At 35.1% G+C, this 22,099-nt stretch overlaps 1 protein-coding gene, 1 long non-coding RNA gene and 1 other non-coding gene across 3 annotated transcripts in view; 1 reads left to right on the forward strand and 2 right to left on the reverse strand.

Annotated features, from left to right (window-relative positions):
• Window positions 1-611: 611 nt before the first annotated feature.
• hcar1-4 (hydroxycarboxylic acid receptor 1-4) lies at window positions 612-8,385 on the reverse strand. The gene is made up of 2 exons (XM_049464574.1): window positions 8,197-8,385; window positions 612-3,133 (listed from the first exon to the last, which is right to left on the reverse strand). Exon 2 carries the CDS (start codon window positions 3,084-3,086, stop codon window positions 2,076-2,078), a length of 1,011 nt encoding a protein of 336 aa, XP_049320531.1. The 5' UTR covers window positions 3,087-3,133; window positions 8,197-8,385; the 3' UTR covers window positions 612-2,075.
• The window catches only part of LOC125781196 (uncharacterized), a 68,749-nt gene continuing 47,261 nt past the window's right edge, over window positions 612-22,099 (reverse strand). Inside the window, exon 2 of the long non-coding RNA XR_007424410.1 lies at window positions 612-1,341. This is a non-coding gene — a long non-coding RNA (uncharacterized LOC125781196). The remainder of the gene's footprint in view (window positions 1,342-22,099) is intronic.
• On the forward strand, window positions 11,683-11,776 carry trnai-uau (transfer RNA isoleucine (anticodon UAU)). The gene is made up of 2 exons: window positions 11,683-11,720; window positions 11,741-11,776. It is a non-coding gene; the product is annotated as a tRNA-Ile (tRNA).

Raw genomic sequence — 22,099 nt, forward strand, 5'->3', positions numbered from 1 at the left:
GTGCAAGTCATCATTCCCTTTAAGAGGCAGGTGCGCTCTGACTTTTGCGCGCTCGTTATTGTAACAGCGAATTGTGCGTCTCAGTAGAGGAAATTGACCTGTGCGTTCACTGTGTGAAGATACACCAGCAGCTCATTTAAGGGAAAGGCAGTGTTAATGGGGTGTAAGATAGGAATGAGCCTCGTGATGCGCCTTGCACAGGGTGTACAATAGGGCCCAATGTCTTTAAATGTAAGAAAGTGTGTGTCAGACTTTCAAAGGAATCTTTTCAAAGTCTTCTAATGCCCACACGTTAAACACAAAGCCAAATCCAGTCCGACCCGCAAAATAATTTTAGTATTCTATTAATATTGGCCTGTATTATACTCTGGCCCTGAACTACAATCCCCCAGCATGCACTGCACTGCAGCATGATGTGCATTCTAAACCCACCCCCCTCTCCCAACAACAATGGTTACACATAGTCTTTTAAACTTAACAATTTTGTCACTAGATTTGGAACTTTTTAGAACCTTCTAGTGAGTTATTTACACAAAAGTGACGCATGAATCTACAGCTACTTCCCACAAAAGAGAATAACCCAAACTGCCCAGTGTGTACACTTTTACTCTCTCTCTCTCTCTCTCTCTCTCTCACTCTCTCTCTCTCTTTCTTTCTCTCTCTCTCCCTCTTTCTTTCTTGCTTTCTTTCTCTCTCTCCCTCTCTCTCTCTCACTTACTCTCTCTTTCTTTCCTTCTTTCTTTCTTTCCATGTAGAAATTGATCTAAAAAATTAAAATAAAATAACTAAAAAGTGTCTAGTTGAAGAAAATCTCCTGAGGAGGTTTAACAATGATCTCTAGCTAATGTAGCCTTTTGTTATATATAGATATATATTTTATATTTTACATCATAATGCATAATGCATATTTACATATTAATACAATATTTCAAGGTCAAGTGCCATTTCTTGGCATATTTTGAATAAACTATTGACATTTTGGTTTATAAAGAAAAAATATAAAAATATTTAAAAAATACATACATACATAAAACGTACATGTGCTTTGGCCCCTAGCTTTTTTTTTTGGTATTTCTTTAATATGCCACTTTATATACTGTAATTAGGGCTGCAAATAATGATTATTTTGCTAGTCGACTAACTAATAATCTGATGATTATTTTTTTCGATTAGTCGATTAGTCAGCGATTATTTCTGCCATGTTCTCCATCTCTAAAAACAATAGAAACAGCAGAACATGAGATTTAAAAGGCATTTAAATGTCTGGATGTTGTTTAAACGTGGACAGTACTGATATTTAGTAAGTAAATCTACAGGGGTTGGACAATGAAACTGAAACACCTGGTTTTAGAGCACAATAATTTATTGTGGTGACGGACAGTTCTAGTGGAAACAGGAGAGTTGAGGTGCACATTGAATTCTGCCGTGATTTGATCAGCCGTGGTTTTATGTTTTTTGGATACAATCCGGGTTAGCACCCGAACATCCCTTTCAGACAGCTTCCTCTTACAGCGTCCACAGTTAATCCTGTTGGATGTGGTTGGTCCTTCTTGGTGGTATGCTGACATTACCCTGGATACCGTGGCTCTTGATACACAAAGACTCTTCACAAAGACTTGCTGTCTTGGTCACAGATGCGCCAGCAAGACGTGCACCAACAATTTGTCCTCTTTTGAACTCTGGTATCTCTGGAACTCTGGTCTCCCATAATGTTGTGTGCATTTCAAAATTTTGAGCAAAACTCTGCTCTTACTGGTGCAATAAGGTGCAATTAATTAAGATCGACCACCAAGCTGGTCCAGTTTAGCCATGAAACCTCCCACACTAAAAAGACAGGTGTTTCAGTTTCATTGTCCAACCCCTGTATGATCTGTTGTGTTTGGGCACATTTGGAGACACAGCCTGAGTTTAATTTAAACTGTTTAAATGAGCCATTTGTCCATCTAATGTTGCACTTCTGTCCCCAGCACTGTGTGTAATGCAGGACTCTTACAATTTAACAATTATATTGACTAATCATTTCAGCCCTTACTGTAGTTGAGTTTGTGTAATAAAGTTGTTTTTTATGGTTTCCATCAGTTACGTCTAGGTGATCTGGTCTCCTTGACGCTCAGTCGGAAATTAGTGAGTCCTGTTTTGTTGGAGGCTCCTTTAAAAAAGTCACGGAAGCAAGCACTGGATAAGCAGCAAAGGATCGGGTCCAGGGCGGAGTTTAGGTAGACGAGGCCCAATGAAACGCTGAAGAGCTTTCCTACCAGTACGAATGAGGAGCATGAGGAGCCATCTAGGAGGAGGGAAGCTAACAGACCTGTGATGTAACTGGGCAGGAAGCAGAAGGCGAACATGATGACGACAGTTAGAAGTAGTTTAAAGGAGCGCTTGACTCTGCGATGGCGTCTGAGCTGAGCGTTATCACGGAGATGGTAAAAGATCCGTGCTGAGCAAACCAGAACCAACATGAAGGCCAGGAGGAACTCCAGCATATAGAGGGAATTATGCATCTTCATTCCTGTTCCAGACTCCGCCCACGCGTAAATACTGTAACAACGAGACGTGGAGAAGTTCCCAGAAGAGTTCCTGAGGAGTGGAGTCACTAGAAGAGGAAGACGAAGAGCTACCACAGCAGCCCAGACTCCGCTGCTAATCATCACGATACACTTTATACTCAGATTGCAAACAGAGTGGTGTGGGCGAACGATCCTGAAGAACCGGTCCACCACCAAAACGGTCATGAAGGCGATGCTCGCCGACTGATTAACCGACAGCATGAAGAGATTGATGCGACAAAAGGAATCGTGGAAGATCCAGCCCCCACGGACCAGACTGTTGATGTGGAAGGGAAGGCCAATCAGCAGCAGAACGTCAGCCAGCGCTAGGTTGAGCAGGTAAATGTTAGCAGGCTTCCAGGGAGCCTTAAAACCGAGGATCCATAACGCAAAAACATTTCCTGGCAACCCTAAGATGAGGTCCAGGATTAGCATAGGCGCTAATGCAGAAGATACCAGGCCCTCGGCATCTACACAGGCAGTAGTTGTCATGGCAGTGGTGGCGGTGGTGGTGTTGTTCATCATGTTCATGTTCATCATGTTGTACAGCACTCACTGATGACCCTGTTCACCTCAAGGCTCAGACCCTGGTGAAAAAATATATATATATATATATACTTAATTGTACTTAAACGTAAACATATTGAGAAATATTTACAGTATGCTGTAAATATAATAAGTACATTAATATTATGCTTTCATCAAATTAGTGCTGGGCGATATGTGAAAAATCATATATCACAATATGGAACTTTTTATATCACGAATACGATATATATCATGATATACCACATTTGAGTATGTTTTCAGTTATTCTTCGAAAAATATGACAAAATAATATCATTGCTTACTTTTTTTCCAATTTTATTTCAAAATGACATTAAACCCAACTTTCACAAATGAGAATTACTACCTTTCAGTGCAGCAATATATCTGCATCAAATGAAAACAGGTGAGGCAGATGCAGTAGCTATTTTTTTTTTCAAAATTATACAGGTATTTAAATTGAGTTATAAAAATATTCTCAATTAACATTTTTTAAAGTGTCCGTCAAATAACATAAAGCAGCTTCATGTCGCAGAACCACATTATGAAGCTTTTTTTGCGAAGATTACTTTATTATCACTTATACAAACAGAGTTTATGCAAAGTGACCACGCCAATATATTTCATCATAGCCTACTTTATATATTTGCATGAATAATTGATTAAATTACTGTAGAAACGAAAGGTAAGTAGCACGATAGACACTTTTCTATCGTCCGCACGATATTTATCATCATATCGCACAGCACTACATCAAATGTTTAAAAGTAAACTTTGATCATAAAAAGTACAACGTAGTGTATTTAAAAAAAATAGACTGTACTATGACGTACACTTTTAGTTTAATGTACTTCAATATACTTCTAAAATAAATAAAATAAAAATAAATGCAAAGTTTGTTTGAAACAGCTGTTTACTTAAACAGTAGTTTACTTAAAGTACAATGTATTATGTAACATTTTTGAAAGTAATAAAAAATATATTTAGCTATTACATTAATATAACAATTAAAATGTATTTCAATGCTCTGTATTTATAATGAGGAAAATATAAATATAAATAAATTATAACATTTAAATGTCAAACAAAAAAATGTTAAGTAAATCTGTAACACGCTCAAAATTGTAGTACAGTATATTAAAATATATTTTTATACCCAACGAAATCTACTAGAAGTGTAAGTGCTTCTTACAAAAGCCAGGAAAAAGAAACATATTTGTATGCATATATGTAATGTAAATAGATCACATATATTTAACGTCAGTATTTAACATCAATTCTCTCTGAATGTATTCCTAAATTCTGATGCTATTTTAACAGTGTGGGTGCAGGGCGTGAAAATAGACTGTTCACGGGGTGTAAGATAGCAATGAGCATTGTGAAGCACCTCGCGCAGGGTGAACGATAGGGCATGAAGAGAGATAAGAGACAAGACTTAATTGATCCCCCAAAGGGGAAATTGACTTGTTACAGCAGCAAGACAAAATCAATGTGCATAATCAGTAACTAAAAAAGTATACTTCTATTTAAATAAAAAGTAAAAGGGCAAATTGTGCAACAAAGGGCAACATAACAATAACTAACATAATTTAAAACACAATCAGAATACTAATATACATAAGAACCAGAGAAAATATTGAATTTTATATATTACTGTAGGCTATTATTGTACTTCCTACTTTCAATTCCTACTGTTGTAGGAATTGAAAGATATGGAGTAAGCAAACTGAAGCTGAGTAGAGGAAGTAAGCACTGTATTGCATTTACATAGATTCTAAGTGTGTACTCTCAGTAGTACTTACTTACTTATTTATCTTTAACATGTTACCAGTTATCTCTACATACAATCCAATGAAGCGCACAAGTGGGTCATAAATAAAAATATGTATATGTGCAAGAATATTTAAAGAAGCATATTTAACTGTTTATATTTTTACTATATTCTTACATTCTTGTAGTAAACTTACTAAAACTGTTTTTTTTTTATTCATTGTCTTGTGCAGTTTTTTCTATTATTATTAATCATGATGATGCAGTGATTCTCACCTCCAGTGCTGGAGATGTCCTGTTTTAGGTGTTTTCTTGCTCTAAAACACGTGATTCAAATGACCAGCTTAATTTAAAAGTCAAAATCTAATTTTAATTTTACTTATTATATCCAAAGGAACTCCAAACCTTCCAAAAAAAATCCAGAAAAATATAACTAATAAAATATAAAATATAACTTTACTAGTGTAAATTGATAATTAGTTGATTCAGTTACTAGTACTAGTATTAACTACGCCAACTACTGCTACTAAAACTAGTACTCAATACTCATACTACTGCTACTACCACTTGTACTAACTACTTCTATTACTGCTACAAAAACTAGTACTAACTACGCCTACTGCTGTTAGTAAAAGTAGTACTAACTACTTCTACTACTAAAACTAGTATTAACTACTCCTACTACTGCTACAAAAAATAGTACTAACTACACCTACTACTGTTACTAAAACGAGTACTAACTATTTCTTCTACTGCAACGAAACCTAGTACTAACTCTGACTACTGCTGTTACTAAAACTAGTACTAACTACTTCTACTTTTACTACTAAAACTAGTATTAACTACTCCTACTAGTGCTACTAAAACTAGTACTCAATACTCATACTACTGCTACTACCACTTGTACTAACTACTTCTATTACTGCTACAAAAACTAGTACTAACTACGCCTACTGCTGTTACTAAAACTAGTACTAACTACATCTACTTCTACTACTAAAACTGGTATTAACTACTCCTACTAATGCTAGAAAAAATTGTACTAACTGCACCTACTATTGTTACTAAAACGAGTAATAACTATTCCTTCTACTGCAACGAAAACTAGTACTAACTGACTACTGCTGTTAGTAAAACTAGTACTAACTACTTCTACTACTAAAACTAGTATTAACTACTCCTACTACTGCTACAAAAAATAGTACTAACTATACCTACTACTGTTACTAAAACGAGTACTAACTATTTCTTCTACTGCCACGAAAACTAGTACTAACTGACTACTGCTGTAACTAAAACTAGTACTAACTACTTCTACTTTTACTACTAAAACTAGTATTAACTACTCCTACTAGTGCTACTAAAAGTAGTACTCAATACTCTACTACTGCTACTACCACTTGTACTAACTACTTCTATTACTGCTACAAAAACTAGTACTAACTACACCTACTGCTGTTACTAAAACTAGTACTAACTACTTCTACTACTAAAACTAGTATTAACTACTCCTACTACTGCTACAAAAATAGTACTAACTACACCTACTACTGTTACTAAAATGAGTACTAACTATTTCTTCTACTGCAACGAAACCTAGTACTAACTCTGACTACTGCTGTTACTAAAACTAGTTCTAACTACTTCTACTTTTACTACTAAAACTAGTATTAACTACTCCTACTACTGCTACTAAAACTAGTACTCAATACTCATACTACTGCTACTACCACTTGTACTAACTACTTCTATTACTGCTACAAAAACTAGTATTAACTACACCTACTGCTGTTACTAAAACTAGTACTAACTACTTCTACTACTAAAACTAGTATTAACTACTCCTACTAATGCAAGAAAAAATAGTACTAACTGCACCTACTACTGTTACTAAACCGAGTACTAACTATTTCTTCTACTGCAACGAAAACTAGTACTAACTGACTACTGCTGTTACTAAAACTAGTACTAACTACTTCTACTTTTACTACTAAAACTAGTATTAACTACTCCTACTAGTGCTACTAAAACTAGTACTCAATACTCATACGACTGCTACTACCACTTATACTAACTACTTCTATTACTGCTACAAAAACTAGTACTAACTACACCTACTGCTGTTACTAAAACTAGTACTAACTACTTCTACTACTAAAACTAGTATTAACTACTCCTACTAATGCTAGAAAAATAGTACTAACTGCACCTACTACTGTTACTAAAACGAGTACTAACTATTCCTTCTACTGCAACGAAAACTAGTACTAACTCTGACTACTGCTACTAAAACTAGAACTAACTACTCTTACTAATACTAATAAAACTAGTACTGACTACTCCTAGTACTGCAACTAAAACGAGTACTAACCCTGACTACTGCAACTAAAACTATTACTAACTACTTTTACTAATGCTACTAAAATTATTACTTACTACTTTTTCTACTGCTTCTAAAACTCGTAATAACTACCTCTATTCCTGCTACTCCTACTTTCACTACCATAACTACTACTACTGATACTAATACTAGTACTAACTACCTCTACTCCTATTACCACCATTACTAACTATGTATACTGCTACTAAAACTAGTACTAACTACTCTTAGTACTGTTACTAAAACTAGTACTAAATACTACTACTGATACTAAAACTAGTACTAACTACTCTTAGTACTGTTACTAAAACTAGTACTAAATACTACTACTGATACTAAAACTAGTACTAACTACTCCCTTTACTGCTGCTAATACTAGTTCTAACTAATCCTAGTACTGATACTAACACTAGTACTAACTACTTCTACTACTGCTACTCCAACTATCACTAGACCTAACTACTATTACTGCTACGATCACTAGTACTAACTACTGCTACTGATACTAACACTAGTACTACCTACTACTACTACTGCTACTGCTACGATCACTAGTACTAACTACTGCTACTGATACTAACACTAGTACTACCTACTACTACTACTGCTACTGCTACGATCACTAGTACTAACTACTACGACTGATCCTAACACTAGTACTAACTACGTCTTCTACTGCTAATATAACTAGTACTAACTACTACTACTGCTACTATCAATAGTACTAACTACTACTACTGATACTAACACTAGTACTGACTACGTCTACTACTGCTACTAAACTTAATACTAACTATTTCTACTACTGCTACTCCTACTACCACTAGTACTTACTACTTTTACTAATAGTAACACTACTTCTTCATACGCTACTAGCAGGACAGTTTCAAAGCTTTTGCAAAAGAGACAAACCCCCACCTTCCTCCCCAACACCCTAAAACCCCTGTGCCTCACCTTATTCACGCGCAGCTCACGTGCGTCCGGTGGAACTGCGCGAGTCCGCGGCTCTGCTTTGTTGTCTGAGCGCTGGACTCTGAGAGTAACTGGTGGGAGGGGCTCTGAGAGGATTCCCATAACTGTGCTTCTGTAACTTCCTGTATTAACCCTCCCAGAACTTTAAAGAGGCGCGCACTCAGTGTATCACTGCATTCAGTTCGTAATCAATTCAAATCACATTTATTTATAGAGCACTTTTTACAACAGAGGCAAAAAATCTTCTCAGCTGGCATTTAAACGGTTTTGTTATGATTGAATCAACTTTGGATTTCGTGTTGATTTTGAAAAGTGAATCAACATTATTATGGCCTTTAATAAGCCATTAATAAACCAGATTAAGACAAATTAACGATTTTATTTTTATTCTCCTACTATCACTATTATAACAACAACTGCTGCTTACACTAGTATTAACTTCTTCTACTACTGCTACTAAGACTAGTACTAACTACTCAAAGTGCTAAAATTAGTACTACCTACTGCTACTAAAACTAGTTCTACAAGTTCTGACTACTTCTACTCCTACTGCTTCTTACACTACTATTAACTACTTCTACTATTGTTACTAAAACTAGTACTACTCCTACTACTGAAATAAGTACTTCTACTGAAATTATTACTAACTACTCCTACTGCTACTAAAACTAGTACTAATTTCTTCTATTCCTACTAATACTTACACTAGTATTAACTTCTACTATTGTTACTAAAACTAGTACTACTCCTACTACTGAAATAAGTACTATCTACCCCTTCTACTGAAATTGGTACTCCATAGGCGTAGGAACCGGGGGGGGTGGGTGGGACATGTCCCACCCAATATTAGAAACAGGTGGATTTGTCCCCCCCAAAAATGATATCAGTTCGCTCAGGTCAGCTGTACTATTAATGAGGAGACAGACCGGACCAATCACGGAGCCGGTTCAGGTATTAAGTCACGCCTCTCAGTAGAAACAGCCAATCAGCTTGCTGGTTTTGCGGCGCGTGGAGCAGAGGCAGTTTGCTGTTGGGGAAGCCCCGCCCCCTCGCTGTGAGATTTAGCAGCGGGATCGGGACGCAGCAGCTTCAGCTGATTTTAAAACAGATCTGGATATACGGAGATTTTTCTAAAAGAAAGGTAACGATAGGCTAACCACTTCAACTGTGATGATATGTTTCTGATAGCTGGTTAAAAATACACGTCTCTGAATCAGCACACAGTTTAAACCCACTGTGATTAATAAACTGCAGCTGTGTTAGTGTGTAAGCTTATCTTTGGAATTAGCTAGATTGGGAGTCAGGGTTAAAGGAAAAAAATAAAATATATATGTAATGTTTCCCTGTACCTGATCAGCTAATCACTTTAATTTTCAAACTGTTTATTCATTTAGGATTACAGGACTTACTGTGAGCTATAATGAACGAAAATTGATTTAACTAACTAGTTATCTAGAAGCTGGATGATCGCCAGAATTTCGTACAGTACTTTAAGTTGGTAGTTTAAAGCAGTTACTTAACCCCGATCACTGCCCTAAACTAGTGTTTTCCACCTGATCAGCTAATAAACAGAGTTTACCTGTTAAAATCCTTTAGCCCCCTATGGAGCCTAAATTAATCATGTATATCCACCAGAGGAAGCTCTAGAATATGCAGAACAGTTTTAATATGCAGTAGAATATATAAGAACAGGGTTGAGAAATACTGCTGTAACGTGACTTCTGTTCATTTGTATTTCACAGTAAGACCACATATCCTGACGTTTAAAAAAGTCTCTGTGAAACGTAAAGTTACATTCTTTTACATAAAAGGACACCATCTTAAGAAGAGCTCTCAGTAGAAAAAAATAAAAGTGCAGGAGAAAATGTAAATATACAACAGAATTGACATGCCAATACATAATAATAATAATAATAATAATAATAATAATAATAATAATAATAACAATAACAATAACAATAACAATAATCTGTTATATTATTTTAAATATTAGGTGATAACTCAGACATTGCTTGCATAATTTTTCTAACAACAGTAGCTGTAATGTGGAGTAACATGTTTAGGTTGTAAAATCACCTTATAATATTAATTTACTTTTAATTAAAAGTAATTTCCACAAATGTTGTTCTAGGAAACTATTGGGTGGGCTTGGGTTCATATTGGCAAATGTGTCCCCCCCAATATCAAGCCTGCTCCTACGCCCTTGGTACTAACTACTCCTACTGCTACTAAAACTAGTTCTATTAGTTCTAAATACTTATACTCCTACTACTTCTTACACTAGTATTAACTTCTTCTACTATTGTTACTAAAACTAGTACTACTCCTACTACTGAAAAAAGTACTTCTACTGAAATTAGTACTACCTACTCCTACTGCTACTAAAACTAGTTCTATTAGTTCTAAATACTTATACTCCTACTACTTCTTACACTAGTATTAACTTCTTCTACTATTGTTACTAAAACTAGTACTACTCCTACTACTGAAAAAAGTACTTCTACTGAAATTAGTACTACCTACTCCTACTGCTACTAAAACTAGTACTAATTTCTTCTATTCCTACTAATACTTACACTAGTATTAACTTCTACTATTGTTACTAAAACTAGTACTAACTTCTTCTACTCCTACTAATACTTACACTAGTAAGTTCTTCTACTATTGTTACTAAAACTAGTACTACACCTACTACTGAAATACGTACTAACTACTCATTCTACTGAAATTAGTACAAATTACTCCTACTCCTACTCCTAAAAAAAAAAAAAATTACTCCTACTGCCACTAAAACTATTACTTACTATTCCTACTACTGAAATAATTACTAACTAAAATTATTATCCCGACTACTGAAATTATTACTAACTACTGTTACTAAGACTAGTTCTACTCCTACTACTACTTACACTAGTATTAACCTCTTCTACTACAGTTACTAAAAGTATTACTAACTATTTATACTACTGAAATTATTACTAACTGCTCTTACTGCTGTTAACACTAAATACTTCTACTTCTGAAATTAGTCTTAAACCACTTCTACTAACACTAGTACTAACTACTTCTACTCCTAATTACACTAGTATTAAATTCTACTACTGTTTCCAAAACTAGTACTACTTCTACTGCTGCTAAAAGTACCACTTACTGCTTCTACTGTTACTAAAATGAGTAGTAACTACTTCTACTACTAGCCCTTATACTTAGAAGTTGTTAGAAATGAACTGCTAGTATTTTAGTATTTTACTAGTATATAGTAAATTATGGTAAATATATTTTAATATACTTTAGAAATATGATATTGTTGTGTACTATATCCTGTTCTTAACTAAATCCAGTGTTTGTTACCATTAGTGTTAAAATAGTCCTGTTTTTAATGATAATCGCAGTTCGGTTAGTCGTCGTTTACTCGCGTTATTATCGCGTTAACGCTGATAAGCTGTATTAGTGCACCCTGCGCCCGGAGCTCCAGTGGCGCAATCGGTTAGCGCGCGGTACTTATATGACAGTACATTGCAGAGCAATGCCGAGGTTGTGAGTTCGAGCCTCACCTGGAGCAGAGTTTTGCGCGTACCTTTACTAAATTACTAAACCCACCTTCAGCCACAAATACCCGGATCTTCACATACAGACTATCAATCAGCTGCAGCATCAGAGAAAACCCTCAGCTTATATCTATGTATTTAATCATCAGTGTCTGCCTGCTTTCAAACACACCAGTTCTGGCGTAAAATACAAAATAATTAATATTATTCATTAGTTATGTTATAAAATTAAGCAGACGGTCAGTAATGCGTTAAACATGCAGTTTATTTAAGACAGAACACGCAAAAAGCTGCTTTATTTCTAACAAATGTTCTGTTTCCTCTGGGATATGATGATGAATATGTTGCTGTAATATAAAATATAGACGCTAGGGGTCGACATTGCCTCAGTTTTAATCCCTTTGGAAATCCTGCACCAAACACTGCACTGCTGTAAGGATGATAAAAAAAAATAGCAGTCATTTATAATGTAATTTATAAGGGTTGTACATGTGTAAAAAGTGTATGAAAATTATATATACCTGTTTGTTCATTATGCACTATATATACTACTTTTATATATTTTTATATATTATTATATTATTAGATAATGCAAAGAAAACAAGTTCATATTAATAAAGATTTAAGAGTTCAGAAATAAATATTTGGTGGAATAACTCTGATTTTAATCACAGTTTTCATGTATCTTGGCATCATGTTCTCCTCCACCAGTCTTACACACTGCTTTTGGATAACTTTATGCTGCTTTACTCCTGGTGCAAAAAATCAAGCAGTTCAGTTTGATTTGATGGCTTGTGATCATCCATCTTCCTCTTGATTATATTCCAGAGCTGCTGATATTTTTGTAGGTGTGTGTGTGTGTGTGTGTGTGTGTGTGTTTGTTAGGAAGACAGTAGTGTTGGGTTGGGTATTGGATCTCGGTTAAGCTGTTTTCATGGTGGATTGGTTGATTTTGTGGGGTGATTACTGTTGGAGGAAGCTAATGATGGATGTCCAGACTGAATTGTATTCAGGGATTTTTCTTTCTTTTCATGGATAAATATATACAGTACTGTACTGTTAAATTAAATTTGAAATGCTTTTGTTTTTGTACAGCAGTGAAACTGTTATATATATATATATATATATATATATATATATATATATATATATATATATATATATATATATATATATATATATTTATATATATATAATAATATTAAAAAAAACAGTGTGGCAGAAAATAAACAGTTGATGAGTCTCTGATAAATCACAGTATTGATAAACACATTATTTGTAACTTTATATGTAATATGTATTGTATGTAAATAAACTTCTCCAGAAGCATGATGGGAAATAACCTCAGAAAGAATCTAGTTGCAGTCTTGCAGTTAGTGATCCTGCAAGATCCCCAGTCTTTGCTAAATCTTAGTCTGTGAGTAAAAGTCTGTAGATGTGAGAGGGTGTCAGATTTTAATCTGTTAAAAGTATTTTCAGAGTCTTTTCAAAGTGGTGTAGTGTATGGACGGCTTTAGTTAAATCTAGGTGGCACCAAATCAGCATTTCTTGCAGTTTTAGACACAGCCGTCCTACTCAGGCTGGTGATTAACCTGCTCCAGCACACCTGATTCAAATTATAGGTTAATTGGTAAGTTTGGTAGCTGTGCTTGTGCTGCAGGGAGATCAGCAAACAGTGCTGGTCACTTTTTATAAAGTGAAGTGGGTGTTCAGGACTGGGTGATATGGTGTGGACTTCGTTACTGAAGACCTAAGTGAGTGTAAGTGTTATTTAAATGACTTGTCTGTTCATTTCTCTATCAAATTGATCCACATTTGTAAGGAATATGTATTTGTGGGATGAGCAGCAGTGCTGAGTATCTGTTGAGGTTGTGCTGCCCATGAAAAGGTTCTCAGCCAATGATAAACAGCACTTTATTCTGCCACTGAATGGTTTGGTGTTTGAGGAGCCTCTTGGGACGCCCACATCATGGTCTGTCTCTGTTTATATCCCTTGTTATATGGAATTTGGTCATTATGTTGGAGATACTGGTACCAGGGCTCACTCCAAATATTGCAGTAACTTGGTTTAGTGGAACATTGGCTTGAAGTTGCTCACAGGCGAAAAAAAAAAAAATATATATATATATATACTTAATTTAACTTAAAACGTATTGAGAAATGTCTAAGTATGCTGCAAATATACTATAATACAGATTTATGTTCTTACTTAAAATATACTAAAAGTACATTAATATTATGCTTTCACTCATTGCTTTACTTACAATATTGTGTGTGTTTTTTTTTTAGCAAAGTGTGTTAAAAACAACTTTTACAATAGTTAACTTAAAGTACAATGTGTCTTGTAACTTTTTAGAAAGTAAAATAAATTCCTACATTTATAACATTTGAAGTAAATTTGTAACATGCAAAAAAATCAAGTACTAGTATTCTAGTATACTAGAAGTGCTATTTACAAAAGACAGGAACAAAAAGCATATTTGTACTCTAATGTAAATAGATCACATATATTTAACATCAATTCTTAGTAAATTTCTAATATACCTGGTGTATAATAAACAGTGATACAGCTGTAAAATTTATTAAATGTATTCTAATTTTTATTGTAAGCATATTTAAAATATGGGATTACAGTACATACATGAAGTAGTTTAAATGTTTAAATGTTACTTAAGTATATTTAAAATAGTTCCATTTTAGTACACATAGATAGATAGATAGATAGATAGATAGATAGATAGATAGATAGATAGATAGATAGATAGATAGATAGAACTTTATTAATCCCAGAGGGAAAGTCAGTTATTACAGCAGCACAGTTACAATAAGAGCAAAGAACAATAATTAAAAAGTATCACAAGTAATGAATATATAGAATAGAATAGGTAGAATTAAAAAGAATTAAAGATATGAAATATAACATTATAAAAGCTATAGATATATAATTTACATAATATGCGGAAGTTATTGACGTAAATATTATGCAGTAATTGTGCAGTAATGGACTAGTGTAAATATGCACAGTGGCTGTGCTCTGTGATAACATTAATATTAACAGTATAAACATTAATGTACAAATATGTGCAAAATGTGCATAAATATAGTACAAAGCACTGTATAAAAAAGTAGGACAAAGTGACAGTGCAGAATATTACAGATGTTATAATGTACAGCTGGTGCAAATTGAGCAAGAACTAGTTAGTCCTTGTTATGTCGTTACAGTAAAGAGCTGTTGTACAGTGTAATGGCTGTCGGTATGAATGATCTCCTGTAGCGATCTTTGCTACAGCGGAGCTGAATGAGTCTATTGTTGAAGGTGCTCCGCTGTGTGACCAGTAGATCGTGAAGAGGATGTGCTGTGTTGTCCAGTATAGCAATAAGCTTTTTAAGTGACCTTCTTTCCACTACCACTTCAAACCCCTCCAGTGAGCAGCCCAGAACTGAGCTGGCCTTCCTGATCAGTTTGTTGAGCTTCCTGGTATTTCTTTGTTCCTGTTCCAAAGCACAATTTGAGTAAGACTTTTATACTATTTTTAATCAATTAAAGTATAACAAGTACAAAAAAGTTGTTAAATTTTATCACTCTTTAAATATACTGATTAATAATAATGTGGCTACAAGAACACTTTAGTGCACTATAGCATAATAATGCTTAGTACACCTTAATCTACTTTTCTTTTTACTAGGGTTATTCAGATCAGCTAAACCTGGCATGATGCAGATTCTTGGAACAGCAGACACCTACTGACCACTGAAGCTCATAGAGCCCATGTTCAATCAGGTTCAGCACCTGGAGGAACCAGAAGCTCAAAACTAGTGTCAATAGTTTTCAGTAGAATAATCTGCTGTTTGGGATAGGAAGAGAAGATTTAGCAAACCTTTCATGGATGCAACCTCAGCACATTCTCAGCTCTGCTGCTCATCCCACAAATTCATATTCCTTACAAATGTGGCGCCATTTAAAAGAGAAATGAACAGAAATAAGATAACAGGTATAAAACGTATTAAAAAGAAGCATTATTACAACAAAGAAATACCACAATATATAAAACACAAATTTCCTTACATTTTGTACAATGCTTCTGTGTAGGGTTATAGCAGTATTTGGTTTTATTGGATGGACATCACAATTACAGGTACATCAGATTTGGAGAGAGAGGCCTGATTTGAGTGGATGACAGAAGGATAAGACGGTCCCTTTCTGAAGATGTGTGAGTATTTTACAATCAATCTACAGTGTTATGTATGTACTGAAAATTGCTTTGTAGGTAGACGATTAAATACGAGGGTTTAAAATACTTTTGTAGGAGTTGAAGTTTTAACTCAAGCTTTTTACTTTTTAAATAAAAGTGTAAAAGTACTGGTTTCAAAACTACTTAAAGTATAAAAGTAAAAGTAATTTTGGTTGCTTGTGCCAGTGCTATATTAATACTGATTTTGATACATCCCTCAATAGATAGATAGATAGATAGATAGATACTTTATTAATCCCAGAGGGAAATTCTGGAAATAGAATTAGCGTAAGGTGTGAAATAGGATTGTTCATATACACTTGCAAGAAAAATTATGTGAACCCTTTGGATTTATACTTGGATTTCTGCATAAATTGGTCATTAAATGTGTTCTGATTCTAATCTAAGACACATCTATAAACAAAAAACACCAGATATCCCAAGACGGAGGGTCAACCAGTTATTAAATCCAAAGTTCCACATATATTTTCCCCCTCACTGTGAATTTTAACATGTTGTGTTCAATATAACCATGCAAACATATCATTTTTGTGTGGCTTTAGGTTAAGCAGACTGTGTTTGTCTGTTGTTGTGATTTATATGAAGATCAGAACACATTTAATGAGCAATTTATGCAGAAATCCAAGTCATCCTAAAAGGTTCACATACTTTTCTTGCAACTGTATGTGTGTATTTGTAAATCTGTTTCCGCAAGTGGTTAAAGCTACTTTATGTAGATAAAGTTTCAATAAACATGTGAATTTAATACCTTTTAATACCATATATTTTACTTCACTTGATAGGACCTTATTTATTAAAACTTTTTTTTTTTTTTAAATCGCAATGCCTCGAGCTTTCCCCATGACTGACGCTAAACTGTTTGATCCAGTTGTTATATTATATTATATTAATACCATTTTAACGTTGTTTTGAAATTCGTTAGATTATATTTTTGTCAACATTTTGGGTTTATTTTCGTTTGTTATTTTTCTAATAATAATAGAAATTACATAATTTATTTTCAAAGTAACGTGCCCAACACTGGCTGACAATGAGCAAGTTTCCCGACGCACAACCAGCGTGAATGACATGAAGTGTTTAAAATTAATACCGACATGTAGAAAAACGAAGACGAAGACTAGCTGTAACCTAGATATAAATAATATTAGAATAATAATAATAGAATAATAATAGAATAATAATAAGTAATAGAATAATATGCCAATTAGGCATATTTGTAGCAGTAGGGTATTTTAATTTTCATCCCTGACTCTAATTTATTATTTATTTATTAGGGATTTATTTATATACCTGATTTGATCTATTTCCGTACAATCCCTGCTAAAGTTTTAGGTGAAGGAGACCTAAAGAAGGTCAGTGTATAATGGAAAAACAAAAAAGTGGGCGTGGCATCGCGATGGTTACCACCCATCGCGATGTTGGGTCATAAATGACCATGGACGATGATATCGGCACAACCCTATTTCTCGCATATTAATGTTGATGGGCCCCCTAGCTAAATTCGCCTTGAGCCCCCAAATTGCTAAGTCCGCCACTGATTTGGACACACTGTATACACTGTATATGTGGATTAATTACAGTGCAGTCCTTCTGAACTATGGCTGCCCTGTGCAGTGTGTTGTTTCTGCCATCCTTCTGCTGTACCAGATTATACCCATGTGGATGAGAATCAGAATATTAGCTTACATTTATGAATTGTCTTTGGGCCTCTGCTGGCATTCCTGAAGTGTCTGACTCACAGGCTTAACCGAGTGCAGTGTGAGCTATCACATATAAAGAGAGAGAGAGAGAGAGAGATCAGAGCGAGAGAGCCAGCAGAGGAGAGGTTGGAATAGTTGGAGAGGAGAGGAGTTCTTGGATGAGCTTTACAGAGTTTTAGGGCAGATAAAGGAGAGATCAGCTGAAACTTTAGAGCTGATATAAAACTATTACCAGTGGAAGAAGACCTCCTCAGGATCTGTGGAAAAAGATAGTGCTCCTTAAGCTCAAACCTCAAACCACGCTGCACTGTGATTTCCAAATTATAAAATAGAAAATGGGGAAAATCTGCACATTTCAAAAAAGGTTAATTCATGATTTTTAAATTGAATTGCTCTAACATGCCAGTACAAGTCGTTGGACAACAAACTATTACTGTATTTTTAGGACTATAAGGCACACTGGATTATAAGGTACACTATCAATTAATGTCTATTTTCTGGTCTATTTTCATACATAAAGTGCACAGAATTATAAGGCGCATTATGGGAAACTAGTAAGGAACAGGGGTGTCGCCATGTTTTCCTTCTAATTCAGCAGGTCTCGTCGCTGGGTGGTGGTTGGTAACTTAAGTAAAGCTAAGCTGAGCTAAGTAAACAAAACTGTAATTCCTAAAAAAAACATTTTCTTTTTAAGTCAAACGAGTGCTGGATGTTAATCTACACAGATTTCTCTCCTGAAAACTGTTTATTTGGGTGAAAAAAAATGTGCGTCTGTTTATTTACAGTAAGCTTAGATTTTCAGAGTTCCACTAAGGTTGGGTGCACAGCAAAAGAAAAAGCTAGAAAGAGCTCGCCCTTAGTGTGGTTAGCGGCTAATGCTAATGCTGTTTCAGCAGGGCTAGCCAGGGTTAGCAGCAGGCTACAGGCTGATAATACTCACCTCTAAACAGCAAAAAAGCTAGCGCTTAGCACGGTTAGTGGCTAATGCTAATGCTGCTCCTGCAGTGCTGGGAGATTATATCTGTCCAGTATCATTTATTTTACTTTAAGCCTGGATATATGGAGATATTTGGAGTACATTTTTAGTATCATTGAATTCTTTTACAAGTCTGATAAAATTTTTGTATTTTTTTTAGTATCTCAGTTAGGGGTGTGCCATATCATATTGTATTCAGTAGTAAAATAAAAAATAATAAATTTCATTTTAATTTTCATTTTGTTGCAGTAGTGTGTTCTTGATTTCTTTTTAATTTAATCTTTTGTCATATCGTCAAGAGTATCGCTAGAAATATCGCAGAAATACCAATAGAAATATTGTGATATAATTTTACAACCATTATTTTATCACCCACCCCTAGTCTACAGTCTAGGCCTGGAGAGTACATTAATTTAGTCACACTTCAGTAAGTTACTTTTTCATTGGGAGAAAAGGAGCAGGACCTTTTTTCTCACTTTTAGTCTCAGTATTAGATTTTATTTTATTGCCGCGTCACGGTTTATAGCCGCTATTAAAATACAGTCAGTGGAGGTACTTTGTATGGTTGAGGTCGATTGTTTTTTTGCAGAGTATTACTGAGGAATGTTCGAAGGGAAACTCCGAGGGAGAGCTCAGAGAAGTTTGGGAAAGAAAAATCTCGGAAAGAAAATGGGCCAGATAAAGGAGGAGGAAAAGATAGAGGAGGGAAAACGAAGGAGAGAGAGAGAGAGAGAGAGAGAGAGAGAGAGAGAGAGAGAGAGAGAGTGAGGAACGCAGCATGCTGAGGACTGGGCTGAGTGGGATTGAAGGGATCAGATTTCTGTGGAAATGGCTGGGCGGGTCCGTAGTTAAACTGCTCTCACAAACACATTCCAGCGCAGAAGCAGAGCTCATCTGGTGTGCAAGTGCAGACAGGAGCTGAGCCAACCGTTCCCTCCCAGCATCCCTCTCTCTCTCTCTCTCTCTCTCTCTCTCTCTTTTACTCTCTCTCTCTTTCTCGTTCCCTCTGTGTGTGTTTTAATAGCATGCTGGGAACTGGGGGCTTGCTGCAGGGCTTTGAGGTAGCATCTGTGTTCTGTAGAGACTTGATTGTATTAAATCTTCACCCAGGATCGCAGACTGGAGGTTCTGCTGGGGTGTTTCTTTTTTCCTTTTTCTTTTTTGTTCATGTGAATTTCATGCCCACATCCCCTAAACTCTTCTCCAGTTTCACAGCCTCTTCTTCTTGTGCCAATGTTTTTTTATTTTTTTTATTTTTAGCAACATGAACTCTAAAAAAAGTAATTTAAGCTTATGATAAACTGATGATAAACTGACCGATTATAGAGAATTTTTTGAGTTAATTCAACTTAGTTTAGTTTGATTAACACATTTTTAGTTCTGCTTGTTTTTTTTTATCACGCACCTTACCGAGCCCCTGAAGGGACATGGTGCTTTTTTTTTTTTACTTAAAAAAAGTGGTGAGCACCACATGGTGTATTTTTTAAGTAAAAAAAGTGGTGAGCACCACATGGTTTATTTTATTTTGTGTGTGTGTAAAAAAAAAGTGGTGAGCACCACATACTAAGTGGTGATCAGCATATACAAAGTATTGAGCACCAGATAATAAGTGGTGAATGCCAGATAGTACTTACTATACTTAATATGTGGTACTCACCGCTTAGTATTTGGTGCCTACCACTTCGTATGTGCTGCTCACCACTTTTTTATGTAAAAAAAAAAATACACCATGTGGTGCTCACCACTTTTTTACACACACAAAATAAAATAAACCATGTGGTGCTCTAACGTAAAAAAAAAAGTGGTGAGCACCACATGGTGTATTTTATTTTTTTTACATAAAGTATATTTGTGTGTGTGTGTAAAAAAGTGGCGAGCACCACATGGTGTGTTTTTTTACGTAAAAAAGTGGTGAGCACCAGATAATAAGTGGTGAGTGCCAGATAGTAAGTGGTAAAAATCACATACTATACTTACTATACTTAATATGTGGTACTCACCGCTTAGTATGTGGTGCCTACCACTTCGTATGTGCTGCTCACCACTTGGTATGTGGTGCTCACCACTTTTTTTATGTAAAAAAAAAAAATACACCATGTCCCTTCAGGGGCTCTGTAGAGTCACCTAAATGATTCACAGAGTATGACTTCACTATTAATTTACAAATAAAAATGGACAAAAATGTAAAAAATAATAACATTGAATGAGAAAGTGTATCAACTTTTTTTTTTTAACTGACCATTTAACAGTGATGTTTAGTCAACAGCAGCTAAACTCGAGCTTAAACTTCCTCACATCCAGATCACCAAAAGAGCCGTCACCAATTACTCTCACTCGCTAATCTCATTCCTTCACCCACAGACAAAAGAACAAAGGAACAGTTATAGAATTGTCTTGACTGGATCATTTTAGGTCTTTATTTATTCACTCACGCTCAGAGTCAGTGCTTTTACTATAAACACACACTCATTCACACTCCGCTCGCTCGGCTGTGTTTGTTCTCTCTGTAATTCATAGCAGCGGAACCGCTGGAACTGTTCCGCAATCCTTTTCCTTTCTTTGTTTCCTTTTTTGCCTGAATTTGGCTGAATCTCTCACGGCTGCTGAGCTGATGATGCCCGAGACGTTCTGTTCCCCTATATTCCTCAGTACATGCTCCCCAACACCACTGACCTCAGCTCAGATCTTATTGGTGTGTGTTTAGAGGAAAGATCAAGCATAACTAGTGGTTTCAATCAATTAAAAAATATAATCCGAATAATCACAATAGTATTCTATGATTAACTGCGATTAATCGCACTTGTTCTTCTAATTAAGACACATTTTTTATAGTGGATATTTAAATGTAAATAAAAAAATGACTGTACAACATGTAAAATGCAATTATATTTATATTAGTGGTGTCTTTAATTAAAATACTAGTAAATGCTTTACACATGCTTGCTTCACCTAAACTGCAAGCAATATAAACAGCTTACATGGTTAATATTTGCCCTTTACCTTTATGTTACATTTCTTTTAAAAAGTGCTACTAAGAGTATAGTTTTTTCTCACAAGTACATAAATCTCACTCTCGCTTAGATTACTTTTTAGTTAGCAGCTCTATGATGAGGGAAATCACAGACACTCAAATTCACCCTATCATTATTAGCGATCACGCACCGGTGTCTATGTCTTTGACACGGAAAAGAGTTATACCACCAGCTAGGAACTGGAGATTTAATACATCATTACTTAACGAACAAGATTTCATTAATTACTTCAAAAAAGAGTGGGCTATATATTTAGAACATAATGACCTGCCTGGAATATCGCCATGTGTTCTTTGGGAAGCCAGGAAGGCAGTAATGCGGGGTAAAATAATATCTTACTGCGCACATAAGAAAATGAAAGAAAAAAACTCGTGTG

The sequence above is a fragment of the Astyanax mexicanus genome, chromosome 15 (assembly GCF_023375975.1).
Source record: "Astyanax mexicanus isolate ESR-SI-001 chromosome 15, AstMex3_surface, whole genome shotgun sequence".
NCBI classification, from domain to species: Eukaryota; Metazoa; Chordata; class Actinopteri; order Characiformes; family Acestrorhamphidae; genus Astyanax; species Astyanax mexicanus.